Source organism: Canis lupus, chromosome 5, assembly GCF_003254725.2.
Source record: "Canis lupus dingo isolate Sandy chromosome 5, ASM325472v2, whole genome shotgun sequence".
Classification (NCBI taxonomy): domain Eukaryota; kingdom Metazoa; phylum Chordata; class Mammalia; order Carnivora; family Canidae; genus Canis; species Canis lupus.
Window position 1 is genome coordinate 41,474,314 of NC_064247.1, and position 15,905 is coordinate 41,490,218.

The 15,905-nt window shown below is 53.7% G+C and overlaps 2 protein-coding genes across 2 annotated transcripts in view; both read right to left on the bottom strand.

The window, feature by feature from the left end:
- ALKBH5 (alkB homolog 5, RNA demethylase) overlaps window positions 1–4,425 on the bottom strand; it is a 25,443-nt gene extending 21,018 nt beyond the window's left edge. The window contains exon 1 of the mRNA XM_025428159.3: window positions 3,479–4,425. Coding sequence (XP_025283944.1) covers window positions 3,479–4,248 — 770 coding nt within the window. The 5' untranslated portion in view covers window positions 4,249–4,425. The remainder of the gene's footprint in view (window positions 1–3,478) is intronic.
- A 5,339-nt stretch (window positions 4,426–9,764) lies between these two features.
- Window positions 9,765–15,905, bottom strand: part of MYO15A (myosin XVA) — a 49,677-nt gene continuing 43,536 nt past the window's right edge. Inside the window, 4 exon segments of the mRNA XM_049110272.1 lie at window positions 9,765–10,266; window positions 12,330–12,470; window positions 13,373–13,506; window positions 13,890–14,023. Coding sequence (XP_048966229.1) covers window positions 10,165–10,266; window positions 12,330–12,470; window positions 13,373–13,506; window positions 13,890–14,023 — 511 coding nt within the window. The 3' untranslated portion in view covers window positions 9,765–10,164.

The following is a 15,905-nucleotide window of genomic DNA, read 5'->3' on the forward strand; positions in this document are numbered from 1 at the left end:
ATCTGCCCGTTTACCCTATAGAAAACAGGAGAAGAAATGTGGGAAGAATGGATATGAAGGTAAAGAGATATTTATTTCCTCTAAAGAACAGCATTGAGAGAACCCAACTAGGCTCAACGTGAAAAGGTTACCAACAAAACAAAAACAAGAAAACTGGGGTTGAAAAGAAGTTTAAAGCACTTCAGGAAGGGTCTGTGAGGCCTTGCTCTAAATGCCACATTTGGACATTGCTGAGTCAATGTTTGTCACATGCTAACGTCTACACTGACAACTATTAAATATAAAACCATATTCCTGCCATGTAACCTTGGTCGAATATAGACTCCACTGCCACCAACAACTGAGGAGTCTGATGAGAATTACCAGAACCCCTCCGCACCTGCAGAGAACCACTATTTTCCTCAGCCCCTCTCTTCCAGTATGCAGATTTACAGCTCATCACTTCCAAGCTAGGATACCTACCAGGAAGAGCCCAAGCAGCATTTTAAAGAGAGGCACTACTATAAAAGGCAGGTGTTCACCCACCTGCACACCAAGTAAGCTGAGAGTACCAAGTGAGCAGGTGCTACAAGATTAAAATTAGTGAGAGCATCCAAAATCCTAGAGCAGTGGCTCTCAATTGGGATGATTTTTGAAGCCCCACCCTGTGGTATCTGGCAATATTGAGACATTTTTGGTCATCATGAAGGCTAAACTGCTATTTAGTGAACAGAGACCAGGGATGCTTCTAAACATTCTACAGTGCACAGGACAGCCCTTGCAAAACAAAGAACTGGCCAGCCCAAAATGTCAATAGTACTACCACTATTGAAAAGATCTGATCTAGTGCTTTCCCATTGCATGCCTCACCAGAACCTATATTTCAGGTTGAATCTGAGAACTAAAAACGATTTCCATTAGCCACAAGTCAGCATCTAGCAGGCCCCACCTTACATACACCTCCTCTCTGCTACTGCCACCAAAGCTGCCGTGCTCTCCCTGAGCATTAACTAACTTCTTTTTGCCGCTAACTTATAGTTGCCATTCAAGTTCTACACCTTATTTCCTCCTTAAAAATTCTAATACTAGGGGGGGAATCCCTGGATGGCACAGCGGTTTGGCACCTGCCTTTGGCCCAGGACGTGATCTTGGAGACCCGGGATCGGATCCCACATCGGGCTCGGATCCCACATCAGGCTCCCGGTGCATGGAGCCTGCTTCTCTCTCTGCCTGTGTCTCTGCTTCTCTCTCTCTCTCCCTCTCTCTCTCTCAATGTGTGACTATCATAAATAAATAAAAATTAAAAAAAAAATTCTAATACTACAAAATGGGTCCCCCTCTGCAAAATACTCCTGCAGTTACTTTCCTGGGCTTAGCTTAACTGTGGCTTCCACTAGGCTGTGAACCCCATGAAGGAAAGAGCCGTATTTTAGGCTCCACCAAATCCCTAGCCCCTTCCCCACCCAACAAGAGGGCAAGGGAGTATTAAATGCCAATGTATGAAAGCAAATACCCATTTAAGTGCCTACCCTGTACCGGGCTCTGTATAGACACCAAATCACCACTTTTAGTTCTAATAGGTTTTGGAAGTTGGCATTACCCTCACTTTACAGATGGGAAAGCCAGCTCAGAGAACGCCCACGAGATCCCAAAGCAAATGAGAGCTGAGCTGGATTCAAAGCCTGGGGCAGCACTTTTCAGGACATAGCTGAGCCTCCCACATTAACTCCAAAGCCAAGTCAGAATCCAGGAGTTGGAAGGGACTGGGAAAGCTTTAGGACTTTACTCTTCCAAGGAAAAGATGAAGAAAATTTTCCTGATGATGCAATCCTGTTGCTGATCACTAACAGACCTGCATTTTAAGAACTCGAAACTTCTGCTCTTCAATAGAGGGGTGTGTGTGCGCTGGAGAGGGGAAAAGTCTCAAAGTCACAAACTGCCTCTTATGATCACCCCTACTACACACCCAACCACTATTAGATCTCCTGATGGCAACCTATGACTATGCGGAAATTAATATGCCCTTAAAAAACTAAATAGCCTTTGTGTGAAGTCCTTTTAGCATCAAGAATCCTTCAGTGAAGTCAGACGCCAGACTGCCTTACACAGCAAGCCACTTGTGAGGGTCTGCCCTGGAAATCCCATCTTAAAGGGCTTTGCTAAGACATCAATCTGGGAGCACCACTTAGATATGACAAATTTGGAAGCCCAAATGACAAAGGGGGCACTTGACAGATAAGTGGCTATTTAAGTTTCAAATGTATAAGGAAGCCAAAGTAATACTTCTGCTATCACTGATTTCCCAAACTTCCCCATCAGGAAACCTTGGGATTTCACAAGGCTCTGCTGCCACCCCAGATAGAGAAGCAGGCACAGCTGTTTAACCCAAATGAGATGGATGACCTGCCTCATACTAAGAGGGCTCCAGGGAACTCACTTCTCCCCAGGACCAGGGCCCATAGCACAGACTTCAGAGGTTAAGCTGCTCACAAAAACTCCATGTGTCCTGATCCTGTACTAGAATTCGGTGGTCAACCAACCCGATCTGAACAGCTGTAGTCTAGAGCTCCTAAGAGGTTTTGGGGATTACTGAAGTACAGTGCTAGGTTACTTGTTTTAGGGCTAGAAGGAGACAGCCTCCAGATAAACTTTCTGCTTCGTATAAACAAAGGTGTTCCAGCAGGCAATCTTCCTGGGGGCTAGGGTACGGAGAGCTATTTCTCAGCAGGACCTGGGACCCAAAACAGGCCAACAAGCTAGTTCTGCGGCTGACAGAACTCTGTAGTTCTGCAACTACAAAGTCAAATATCAGGTAAAGAGACTTGCTTTATTTGGTTTCATATAGCACCAGTAACAGGTAACACATTCTTACAAAGGGCCAACAGGCTCTTCTGCAGCCAACAGGGGTTGAATTTTCAGAGTTGGATGCACTCTATTTCTGCCCTAATCACTAATCTGTTCAACTCTAGGGAAGTCACTCCCCATGTTAGGAACAAAGAATGTGTATCTACTACTCTCAAGGACTTTTCTCTGCATTTTCTCTTAAGGAATCCTTAAACGGTTCCTCTGTTTAAAACAACCCAAAATGGCAGAGCTGGAAAGACTTTCAGATAACAGCTCATTTTTTAAAAAAATAACAATTTGGAAACGGAGGCCCAGAAAAGAAAAGGGACTTGCTAAAGTCATACACAGAAAGAGACTGAAAATCTGAGCCTTCTATAAAGATGCCTTTGTATTAATTTTGGCCAAGTCTGTGATCACACCAAACCTGCCCTCAGGATATAAAATTCTAGATTGGTTCCCTGACCACTTCCTACTTTCTTCCCACACATGTTTTAAACACAAACCCCTTTTTCCTCTTCACCCTCCTCTCCCAGAAACCAGAAGAATGGGTCAGAACTGTAAAAGCGCGGGCTCCTATTTGCTGCTGCCTCCTGGGTGAGAGTGAGTAGCTAAGGCAACAGGATGCAGGGCCGCCCCCTCCTCCCAGATGGGTTACCTGAGCACAGTCACGCTTCCTCTGCGCACCGGCAGAGAAAGCACAGGTTCTGACACCCGGATAGGCTTGAACTGGAACTTGCAGCCGAAGCAGAGCGCGGAGTCGCTGAAGAAGGACACGGACACGATGGGGCGCTCGAAGATGTGGATGGGGTCCACGTGAGAAACGATGCAGCCGCCGGGCTGATAGTCGTTGATGACGGCGCTATTGACGAAACCCTCGGGAATGACGCGGTGCTCCACCAGCTTCTGGATCACCAGCTGATGCACCCACTCGGGGATCTCGTCCACATCGCCCGGCGGGTAGAGGCGCTCCTGGCCAGGCCCGCGCTTCTGCAGCTGGGCGCCATACGTGTAGCCCTCGCCGAAGAAGTACTTGTTGCGCAGCGGGGCCCGGTCCACCGTGTGCTCGTTGTACAGGCCCTTCTCCGCGCGGGACACCACCTCGTCGATGCGGGCCTCGATCTTGGCGCACTCGTCCTGACTGAAAAGGCGCATCTGGCGAATGCCGCTCTTCACCTTGCGCGCCTCCTCCTCCTTCTGCAGCTGCTGCTCCTCATAGTCGCTGCGCTCGGGGTCCGAGTCCTCCTGATACTTGCGCTTGGCCCCGGACACCGGGTAAGGCTCGGCGGCGGCGGCGGCGGCGGCAGCGGCGGCCACGGCGGCGGCGGCGGCCGCCGCTGCCTCCCGGCTGCCCGCCTTATAGTTGTCCCGGGACGTCATGGACTTGAGCTTCTCACGCAGGTCCGTGTAACCGCTGGCGGCCGCCATGGCCCCCGCGACGCTGCTCTAGGGTCCTCCGGGGCGGGAGGGGCGGCCGGGCATGGCTCTCGGAGGACGCGCCCCGGCGCCCCCGGAGGAAAGGGGTTCCTCAGCGCCAGGCCCCCATGCGAGGCCGGAGGACCCGGCGGGGGGCGTCGAGGGGGCGGGCGCGGGGTCGGGCCTCAGGGGCGGTGGGTCATGCAGCGGTGGCGGCAACGGGACTTCCTCCTCCGCCGCCTTCTCCACGTCCCAGAGAGCAAGGGCGCCGGCAGCGCCTCATGCCGCGGAGGGCCGCTGCGGAGGTCCGACCCGACTCCCAGCCAGACCCTCGGACGCCCGGCCCAGCCCGCACTTTAAAGCGCTCCTCACGACGTCACGGGCCGTCCGCCCGACGTCCGCCAGCGCCGCTCCTCAGCGGGCTCCTCAGCGCGCACGCGCAACGCCGCCGGCCACCGCGGCTCCGCGCGCAGCGGGCATGCGCGAGCGTGTAGGCCGGGTCACTGGAGGCGCCGGCGCAAGCGCAGATGGGGACCGCTCGGCGTCCGCCGCCCCTCCCCCACTCACTGAAGAGCTCCGAGGGAGCACCCTCAAATAGCAACCTGCCTCCTTGACGCGCCACCTCCGCGACCGAAGGGCTCCCTCCACAGGGGTGCGCTCACGCTGTCAACGCCGTCGCTATGCTGCGTCACGGCATCGTCCAAATGGTCGAAAACGCCTCAGCCTTCAACGCGCAACCACCGGGGAACCGCCACAACCTAGGCTGCCCGGTCACCGCCCCCTCTGCCGTTTCCAGTTCTTTCATTGGGTCATCGGCCAAGCCCCGGGCGGGTCCAGACGGGAGCTTCCGGAAGTTGGTTCGCATTCATGTCTGTCAATCAAGCGGTCGCCTTGGCTACTGCGTCCGTCACTTAATTAGCTGCGTGGAGGGCGTCGAGGACCCCTGAAGGGTGAAATGGGTGGCTACGTAAGTGCCTGAGTGGAGACGCCAACGGAGAAAAGCCCTCAGACTCTTTAGGAAACTTCTGAAACCAGCAGAAACTTCTCAAACTGCGGGCCCGAGAGCACCGGGCCCCAGCTCTGCGTCCAGACGGCGACGGCCCGGGACGCTGGACTCACTGAGGGGGCACCTCCCTGCCCCCCACCCCCGCCGCCTCCCGGCCGCCCGGCCGCCGGGAGTGGACGTTCCACGAGTCACGTCCCGGTGGCGGCGTGCGCAGCCGCGGACGCGCGGGGTTTTGGCGTCCGTCTTGCTCCGGGCTGGAGATGGGTACAGGCGCTCCTCCTCTGAACGGCAGAAGGAAACTCAAAGGGACCAGTAGGCTCAGGGTGGAGGCAGAGCTCTAGATGATGACGAGGGACAGTTCAAAGTTTTGAAGCCGTGCAGTCGGACCGGGTGCGTGCGAGAGCAGAGGCGTGGCGGCTCCGCGCAGGGGCGGGACCCCAGCCGGGGCTTTCTTTCCGAGAACTTCCCGCGGCTCCCGGGATCCAGTTCATCTGTTCTGTTGGCGTTCAGAGCCTTTGTTCGAGACCTTCCCGGCCTCGCTTCATCGTCCCTGTCCGCGAACTCAGCGCCCGCCGGCCGCGCTCTGGCGCTGCCCGGGTCTGCAGAAACCCCGTCACGCCTCCTGGCCTTTGCCCAAGCGGTTTCTTCCTCCAGCACTGCTAGCCCCCTTCCACCCATCTCCTTCATTCTGATTTTTGGGGGCTCGCCTCACCTTCCTAGCAGCCTCCCCGGATACTGAAATGAAGTGCCATCTCTGGCTTCACGATCTGGCCTGGACATCTGCCTTCAGCCTGGCCTCCCTGGCCGTTTGCCCCCAGCCCGTGTGTTTCTGCATCCTCTCCGCCGCCGCCCCTCCCCCCAACTTGCCAACCACCGAACTGACAGGCCCGGGTTTGGTTCTTGACCTCCTGACAGAGCTGTATGACCCTGGGCAAGTGACTTGCCCTCTCTGAATCTCAGTCTTCTGGTCTGTAAAGTGGAATAACCTTAGTACCCACCTCATTTGGTAGTTGTGAGAACGAAATGACGTCATGAATGTTAACCAGAGGGGATTGCACACCTCTAGTCAGGGTCTCAGTTTCCAAACTGAAGAGCCTGTCGGTTCCTGTGGGGAGATGTGGGTTGTGTCCTTTGCTGGGCAAGGCAAGGCCAGCAGGGCCCGTGGCATGGGGAATCCCGGACACCTGGGACTCCAGCATTGTCCCCAAGCTCCCTGCTGGGCCACCTTCCTTCCCAAGAAGCAGTAGGTGCTGGGGAATATGGAGCAGGCACCAAGTCTGTAGTAAGTTTGACTCCTGCCCTTTTCTGACACAGCCTAGTGGGGTGCTGGTGGTGGTGGTGGTAGGAAGGCAGCTGCAGGTGATGAGGTGGCCAGTGGGCAAGGCTGTGGTCAGGCGGCTTGGCCTCCTGCTTCAGTCCTTCCTCGGCCAGGACTGAACACCTGAGCCGGGACAATTGGCCTGTGAGGGCTCAGGCCCTTCAAAAGCCCAGCACTCACCTCTAAACTGCCCTCTAACATGGGAGCCCTGAGCTCTGCTCCTACACCTGCTGGACAGGGAGGTCACCATCTCAGTAATGAGGAAATCCCTCCAGAGACTCCTCTGTGGAGCCCAGCTCCCCTCACCTGGGCAAAGATAAGGATCCCCCTTCTCTAGGTCTCAACAACCCCTCCCATCCCAGACCCATCCTCCAGAGCTCCGTGTGCTCCTTCTTGACTCTTCTAAGCCAGAGCCAACCCTCTCTGAGCCTCAGTGAGAGACAGCACCCACTCTGGAGCCAGCCTGCTTGTGTTCGAATATAGGCTAGGCCGCTTAGTGGTTACCTGCTTCATCTCTGTGGGCCTCAGCTTTCCCATATGTAAAATGGCGATAATAGTACCCACCTCACTGGGGGTACTTTGAGGGTGAAATGGGTCAATGTATATACAATACCTGGTGCAGAGTAAAAACTTGCTAAGAATTGGCTTTTTAAAGGGAGAAAAGTCTTCCCCCACCCCGGACACAATGACCACTTAGAAAGTATGTGTTCTAAGACTTCTGGTAGTGCCTCCAGTTAACGAAGAAGGAAGCAGAGGATCAGAGAGGGCAAAGGGCTTGCAAAAGGCCACACTGCTAATCAGCAAACACTGGCCTCTCTGGCTCCACCACCTGGGCCTTCAGTTACCAAGTGAAGATTCTCTTAATAGGTTTGTTGGTTCTGAGCAGGAGGCACCCCTCCGCAGGGGGAGCTAGCAAGGGGAGTATGTGGACACCAGAACCTGACCCAGTCTAGCCCTTGTCCTGCATAGGGAAAGCCATGAAGTCCTTCTGGTAGCTTTTTTTTTTTTTTTTTTTTTTTTTTAAGATTTTATTTATTTACTCACGAGAGACACAGAGAGAGGCAGAGACCCAGGCAGAGGGAGAAGCAGGCTCCATGCGGGGGTGCCCGATGCAGGACTCGATCCCGGGTGTCCAGGATCAGGCCCTGGGCTGAAGGCCACGCCAAACCACCAAGCCACCCGGGCTGCCCTCTGGTGGCTTTTCGATGCCCAAATATGGTGCATCCTGGCACACCCATCTGGGACCTCAAGCCTTTACCCATTGACTGTCTCAGGTTCCCATGCCACCTAGACCTTTCTCCTGTATTGTTCTCACCACACACTAGGCTGAGAACCCTGAGGCTTGGTCCCTTTTGCTCTGGACCTCCCCACACTTACCTGGAGTTCCTGTCTTTCTAGGTCCTGGCCTTGTGTGATACCCATAAGTGCCAGGGGGACATAGCAGGGTCTGACTCTCTTGTCACCCCTGCCATTCCACTCTGCCTTGTGGGGTCTGTTACCTCCTTTTGCCAGGGCTTAGATTGCTGATGTTACCACACGTCCCCAGAACAGCTATTAAAACATGAGTCTTAGGTCTTAAGTCCCAGGTCCTGAAATCCAAAAGCTCTGGTGTTTTGGTTGTCCAATGTTATGGAGCAAACTGCCCCCAAAACTGAGACTTCAACTACTTTTCCAACTCATAAATCTGCAGTCTGGCCAGGGATAGGAAACTCCTCTCGGTTCCATGTGCATCAGCGGGGCCACTCAACCTGGAGCAGCCACTTCCCAGGGGCCGCACCCACACGGCGGCGCACCTGGAACCCAAAAGGCTTCTCGCCTCTCACCTGGGCAGACTGCAGCACTGCCAGCCCCCTTCCTCCTACGGATAAACACACTCTTTCTGGCTCCTTTTCCACTTCCCTCACTCCCCAAATCAGCTACATGCATTGGATTCATCTCAGTGGGGCTGCCCGTGGAGAAAGCCAACCTGACGGTGCTGACAGTGGGACAGTCCTGCGACATACGTATGAAGGGCTCCTCCTTGACCTTCCCTGTGTTAGGACAGCCTGATAGACACCCCAGAGAAGCCAACTTCTCCCTGCTTGTCACCACCACCATTGTCACCACCAGTGTCCACAGCACAGAATTTCCCAGGTGACACTACAGCAGCTCCTGCTTTGGTTTCCCTGCCCTCTACATTCACCCTATCTGTGGTCAGAATGACCTCTTCAAAGTCTGAGCTGAGCAGATTACCCCCTCTCCCACTGAAGAACCTTAGAAGGCTATTCATGGCTCTTGGGATGAAATCCTAAACCCTTGGTGTAGCCTGCAAGCTTTAATCCACCCCTGCCGGCCTCTTTGGTCTCAAGTCCTCCACGAGTACTGTCCACATGCTGTTCCCTCCATCACCTGGCTAACTCCCATTCACAGATCTCGTCATGGTTTATAGTTAAAATTTAGCTGTGAGCAGGTACCAGGGTCTGGCATTTGCTTAGTACAGAGTAGGCGCTTCGTAGGTACTGAAGAGTAAATACATCCTTCCTCAGGCACCATGGCTCCAGCTCCTTCTGCCTTCACATATCTATCCACCTTTTTCTCCCGAACCTAGTGCTTCCTGCCTCCCCAAGTTCCCCAAAGCACCAGTACTTTCCAGCAACATTTATTTATTATTTCATTCACGTAACAAGCATTGTTTAAGGGCCTACTCTGTGATAGGCATTGTCCTAGGCTCTGGGGGATACAATAGAGAATGAACACTGTTTTCTCTGGAATGTTCACTCCCTTCCCCTCCATCTATTCCTAGCAAATGCCTACCCATCCTTCAAAACCCAACCCTAATGTCCCATTCTCTGGGAAGCCTTTCCCAGACTTCTTCCTCCCCAGACTCTGATGTGAAACTTCTCTCTCCCTCCACTCTGCCATTCTCAAACCTTATGTGACCCATCCAGTGGTGGGGGCCTGGGATTGGGGTTACCTAAGAAGTGTGGAGTTGGGGGGATAGGGGTGTGCAGGGAGAGGTTAGGACAGAGGTCTCTACTGGAAGCTCTGTTTGGGAGCAGTGAGTCCGGGGCACAGCTAGGCATCCAATTCCTGCCTCTTCCCTTAGGCTGCTTTGCCAGCTACTCAGCAACTGCATGGATGGAGGAATGGCTGCCAGGCACACAGTTTATGTGCACAGAAATGACTAAGGTCACAATCCAAGCTGAGCAGCAGTGCAGGGAGCACTCAAGGAAGACAGGTGAGAGGCTGAGAGATTTGAACATCAGATCCTGGGTAAACCAAACGCAAAGTCCCTTTGACTAGGCCATTAGTGTGGGGCTTCTCTGCCACAGTGGGGAGCCAGGGGGTGGGCCCATAGTGGGTATGTGATGGAAGGCCCATGGGCCATCCTTTGGAAGTACCTCCTGTTACTTGATCCAAATTTGCACACTGCAATTCCATCTCAACTCTAGATCTGTCTGCTTGGGTTCCCAGGGACTGAGGTCACTCATCCTATCACCTCTTGGTCTCCCCACCAAGGGTCTGGGCCCTTCCAGGGGTCACTGGCCCAGAGAGGCCCAGTAACTCCCCTGAGGCCACACAGCAAGCCTTTTGGCTGAGGGCAGCTGGAGTACTGGGGGCTGGGTCAGAGCAGCGTGATCTCACTTGGGGGCAGTGTGAGCCGCTTCTCGCGGGCACTGAGAAGGTTCTCCACGTGCACAGCCACCACTCGACACAGCTCCAGGCCCTGCAGGAGAGACAGTGAGAGTCCACAGGCCCAGCAAACACCTTGGGGTGAGACGTGCTTGGGAGAGAGGAATAGTGGGTCCCACCCTTGTCCCCACCTCCTTGAGGGTCCCAGGAAGAGCAGGAGGAGAGGGAAGGAGGAATGCTGGATTATGGGCTGGAAGGGGTAAGTAACCAGGAGACCAAGTACATCTGCCAGCTTGGCTGCATATGACCTGTGTGACCCAGGACCTCAGGGGCCTCATCGGTAAGGTCTCAGTTTGCCAGGGCCTGCCTCACAGGGCTGTGGGGAGGATTCCATGAGATTTTATTATGTATAAACCCTTTAAATGGAAAAAATATTAGTCTAGTCAGTGGTAAGTTTCTAGTGTTGGGTTGCCATGGTTACCACCTGGCACCTAGAGCCTAGAAGAAGCTGTAGCCCGGCCTCAGGGCTCCCAGATGGGGTCAGGAGGAAGAGGCAGCTGAGAATTGTGGAAAATCCACCTGCCTGGGGTTTTCAGACCACAGGTGGCGGTGGCATCCCCGCAGGGATCCCTGAGGGGCCACAGGAGCTGCTCTGACAGACGTAAAGATAAAGGACACTCACTGAGCTGTAACTGTGTGCCAGTCACTGTCCTGAAAGCTTCCTGTGTCTCACCCCTTCTAGGCCACACAGTGTCCCTAAGAGGCACTTTTACACCCCATTCCACCAGCAACGAAACTGAGGCCTGAGGCCAGAGCTACGAAGCCACTTGCCCCAGACCTCACAGCTGGTAGGCAGGTGGTGGGGACTTGGACCCAGGTGGTAGGAGGCCCAAGGCCACACTCTGAAGTGCTCTGTGCTGACGTCAGTGGTGCTTGCCCCACGCTGGAGGCCCCCTCTGGGGATGAGATCAGAGTATGCATGATGGGCGTCCCCCCCTCCAGCCAATGCGCCAGCCAACCCTCCCACCCACATGCTACAATGCGAGCCCTTACTGGCACTGTGGCCCCACTTGACAGGAGTGGAAACTGAAGCTCAATCAGAAGTGGGGTTGACTTGAGATCCCCTCATGCAGCCTGTCAGAGGTGAGTGAGATGCAGACCTAGGTCTGTTGGCTGCACTGCCGCTATACTCAGATGTCACCTCCTCTTGGAAGCCTTCACTGATTACATCCCAGATAGTTCAGCTATAAACTTCTCAGCACTGATCATGGTTTACTGGAGAGACTCTTGGACTTGGGGCTGGATGAGGGCCAGGGTTGAGGGGGTTGCAGTCACTTCAGTATCCTCAAAGCCGGGGCAGAGCCTGCTACGTAGGGATGTCCAGTGGCTTACATGTTAAATGAGTGAATGAATGAATGCACCCCCACCCCAGCATGCCAGGGGCAGAGTCAGCAGCACAAAGGGGCTGGGGGTCTGCAAGGAAGTGGAAAAGCCAAAAAGGTTCCCATCCAACCATCCATCCTACAACCACTTACTAAGCATCTACTACCTGACGGATGCTGTGCTATAGACACAATGTGGACAAAAGAGACACAGGTCTGGCCTCTGGGGCTGGCATTCTGGTTGGGGAGACAGACAATATGTAAACAAATAACTCATCTGCAAGCCGTAATAAGGTCTGCCAAGGCAGAGATAGTAAGATGTCAGGGAGAAGGATCAAGGAAAGCTTCTGGGAAGAGGTGATGCTTGTGCTGACACCCAAATAAAGGAAAGGAGGGAGAGTGCCCTGGAACAAACCAGGGATGAGCACTCCAGGTAGAGGGGACAGTGAGTGCAAAGGGTCTAGGGCAGAGAGGCGAGGACAAGCTTGGCATCAAGTTGCTGGAAGAGGCCAGGGTTGGGAGCAGAGGGGCGGGAGGTGAGAGCAGAGGCCAGAGTGGTAAAGAGAGGAGGCAACCCTGCCAAGATGCTTCCGTGGGAGACCACCCTAGTGACCTGCAGTTCTGTGCTCGGTGGGGTTTGGGGTAGCTCTGTCCCTAGCACTGGGCTGGATGCTCCCTGGGGCACAACCTGGATCTAATCCATCTTGGAGCCAGGCCCAGCAGAGAGCCTGAGGGAGGGGCTGGGTGCTTGTCTGGGTGCTGGGGCTGCACTCACCTGCTCCAGCTGCAGCTGCATGGTGCGCTGAGCCGCCACATCTCCCAGTGCGATCTCCACATACGGGTAGCTGGAGCTGGCCGTGGGTCGCTGGGTCCGAGTCGACTGGATCTCCTTCAGGGGGAACTTCACCATCAGCTCCTGGAGGGAGAGGGGAAGAGACAGGCTTGTGGGTGGGACAGTTTTACCCACCATTACCTCTCCCCTGCAGATCAGATCAGGAGGAGGTAGGACACCCAGGTTGGAGTACCAGTTCCCCAGCGACTTGCTGTGTGACCTCGGGCAAGTTGCTTTACCTCTCTGGACTTCTGTTTCCTCACCTGCCAAACAGATTCAGCAAACACTGATGCACCCATCTACAGGGTGCCAGGCACTGTTCTGAATGCTTGGCATCCAGGAATGCAGCAGCTGGCAGTGGTGCCCTGACCTTCACACCAAAGCTGTTTCTTAAACCTGCCCCCTCTTTATCCAGAATTTTCTTTCTTTCCCTGGGAGTGAACCAGGAGCCCATGCACAGAAACCCAGAGCAATGAGAGTTAATGCCTTAAGTGACAGGGCAACATGGTGGGTAGACCCCCCAGCTCCCTCACCCCCAGAACAGAGGACATCCTCCAAGAGGTGTGTTTCAGGCTGTCTCCAGAGCACCCAGCTGGACTGAGCGCCAATTCCCACAGCAGGAATTTGCTGCTCATACAGCCTTCCAGAAGGTGTGTTCCCAAGGTGTATGAAACGTCCCTTCCTGGTCTCACTTCCTCATTCCAGCATCTCCTAGAATCACCTCCAATAAAGTCCTAACACCCCGTCCCTCTGAGCATGATGGTATTTGGAGACAAGGCCTTTTAGAAAAGAAGCTGAAATGAGACCAGCAGCGTGGACTCAGTTCAAATCTGTCCCATGTCCTTATGAGAAGAGAGAACTTGAATACGACAAAGACACCAAGGATGTGTGCGCAGAGAAAAGGCCACGAGATGACTCCCAGAGGAGTGCAGCTCAGAGGACGGAGAGGGGAGAGCCAGGGGCAGGGCCAGGCTTAGGCCACTCACATGGGTCTCAGTGCTGAGGAAGTTGAGGCCATTCTGGTTGACAGCAAGGATGCAGGGGGCTGGCACCGCCGCATTGCTACAGCTCTGGATGAAGAAGAAGGAGGAGCCGAACATGGGCAGGGCGCTGATGAGGCCTGGAGTGGGGAGAGGCGGTGGGGTGGGGTGGGGTGGTCAGTTAGTGTGGCTGGCACGGCTCAGCAATGACAACCATGTCCCTGCATGGCCAGCCTGCAGCCTGAGTCTTCCTCAGCTGTGTCCAGCATGCGTGTCCACCCCTCCCCGCCAGGGCTCCTTCTGCCTCTCCAGCTCCCCCCGCCCCCATCTGCCCAGGGCCTCCCAGGTCCTAGGTGGTGCCTTGGTCAACATTTTAGAAAGGTGTTCTTTCCAGGTAGTTGCTCAGCTTGGCTAGCACCAAAAATGCCATTGTGCAAAGAAAAAAAGTGCCTCAACCCCACCCTCCAGGACCCCCCCTTGGTAGAGTGCCCCACAATTATCTCCCCCAGCCCCAGACACTCACCCAGAAACTGGGCGCGGGCTTGGTGGGGGCTGAGCGCCTGCGTCTGCTGCCGGTGCTGGCCAAGCAGGTTGAGCCAGGCCGAGCCGGCCATGGTGTGGTAGAGCTGGGCCGGGATGTAGTCCTCGATCTCTCGCCTGCATGTGGAGGGAAGAGCGAGGTCCTGAGTGCCCACTGTCATTCATGTTCTGCACAACGTCTCAGCACATCCTCACTGCAGGGCAAGTGCTAAGCCCAGTGGATGTGATCTCTGCACCTCCCCAGAGGACTAAATGCTGCCTGCCAAGAGCTCATTTGGTGCTATGGTACAGGGCAGACACTCACTAACTATGGCTGGTACCACTAGGCTCCCTGTTTGAGGATGGAGGGATGGAGGCTCTGAGAAGTTCCCTGACTAGCCCTGGGTCACATGGTGACTTGGTGACTGGGGGGCCGAGGCTGGAACCCAAGGTAGGTTAGTCCTTTTGTAGCCCCAATCCCCAAAGAAAAGCCCAGGCCATAGTTGTGAGAATTGCCAAGGGGAGCGGGTTCAAAGGGGACCACCAGCAGCTGGACAGAGCACAGAGCAGAGAAGCACAGGGCTCCAGGCTGGACCCGTTGGGCCAAAAGACCCCGGCTCCAGTCCCTTCTGTCTGGCACATACAGGTTCCCTCAGGGCAGCCCCTTTTTTTGTGCCTTGGGGCATCTGAAATCAAACACCAAGAGCAGTCCCAGCGCATCCCAGCTGCTCTGAGCTGCAAACTGGGAAGGGTTAGGGGGAATCCAGGGGAGCCTTCTTCCTCCAAGAGACCCCTCACCCCAGGGCAACATCTTCCCTCCTTTGTACTGCTGAGGTGAGGGCCTGCCATCTGGACCCGGCCTCCCCTGGTTTGGATCCCAAATATTATCCCCCACATATTATTTGGGTAAGCTTCAGGAAACCCTGTAACCTCTCTGGGCCTCAGTTTCTTTCTTTGTAAAGCAGAAAATAAAGATGAACTGAGATGAGGCATGAAAATGCCTTCCAAAAAAGTAAAACTCAGTGATTTTTTTTTTCCAGGATTGGGATTATAGCTGTATGTGCTTCCTTGGCCTTTTGCTTAAAATTATAACATAAAAAGAGCTTCACATACCGAATTCTTACCATATAATGAGCTCCTACACATATGCTGTACCTACGTTATCTTACCATGATTCATACCAGGTGTTCTCAGGGTGTGGCTGAGGGCATGGGAGGTCAAAGCCACGTCCCTGATAACACGCTAAGACGCTAAAAGTTGCCTGGCCTTTCTCCCTCTCATTCTTTCACAGGTGGAATTTGCCAGAGGCCACATGACATGTGAGATAGGGCAGACTGCCTGCAGAAGCACATCTGAGGATCCAGCTGTCTTCTATTAAGCCAGTTGCTAAAGAGATGTGCAAAAGGTAAAACAACGCCACTCTCCTCACTAAAACTTTTTGGGAAAATAGTTGTTTTTTTTTTCTATAAGTAGTTTGTATTAATGTGTAATTTAATCTATGTTCCTTGAATTATAATTGTTTCTCACCTGTTATTATAATTACTATTACATACAATTACTTATATGAACGTATAATACATTATCCTTACTTTTCAAATAATAAATCAATATTTTAAGTCGTTTCTCAATTTCAATTTTGAATAGGGTTAAGTATATCAATAGTGTGACCCACATAAACGAAAGCTCTTTGGGGTCCAATTTTTAAGGGAGTAAAAACATTCTGAGACTAAAAGTCTTAGGATGACTGATTTATCACCTCTTTGGGGACGTCAATTTGAAGGCTGCCTGACGCCCAGAATTTATTTAAGGAATCACCTGTTGTTGGGGATTGGGGTTGCTGTACTGCGGTGAATGTTTCTGTGGCTGAATCTTTCTGTGTGGCCACAGAAATGTGTACTTTTGTACATCCCCAAAGCTTTTTTATTGTTCTCTTTTTCTCTGAGCTATGAAGACCTGCCAGAAGCAACCTCTTGTGGAAGGAGGCTGAGTCCCAGGCTCCCAGGGCTGGCCAGGTGGAAGA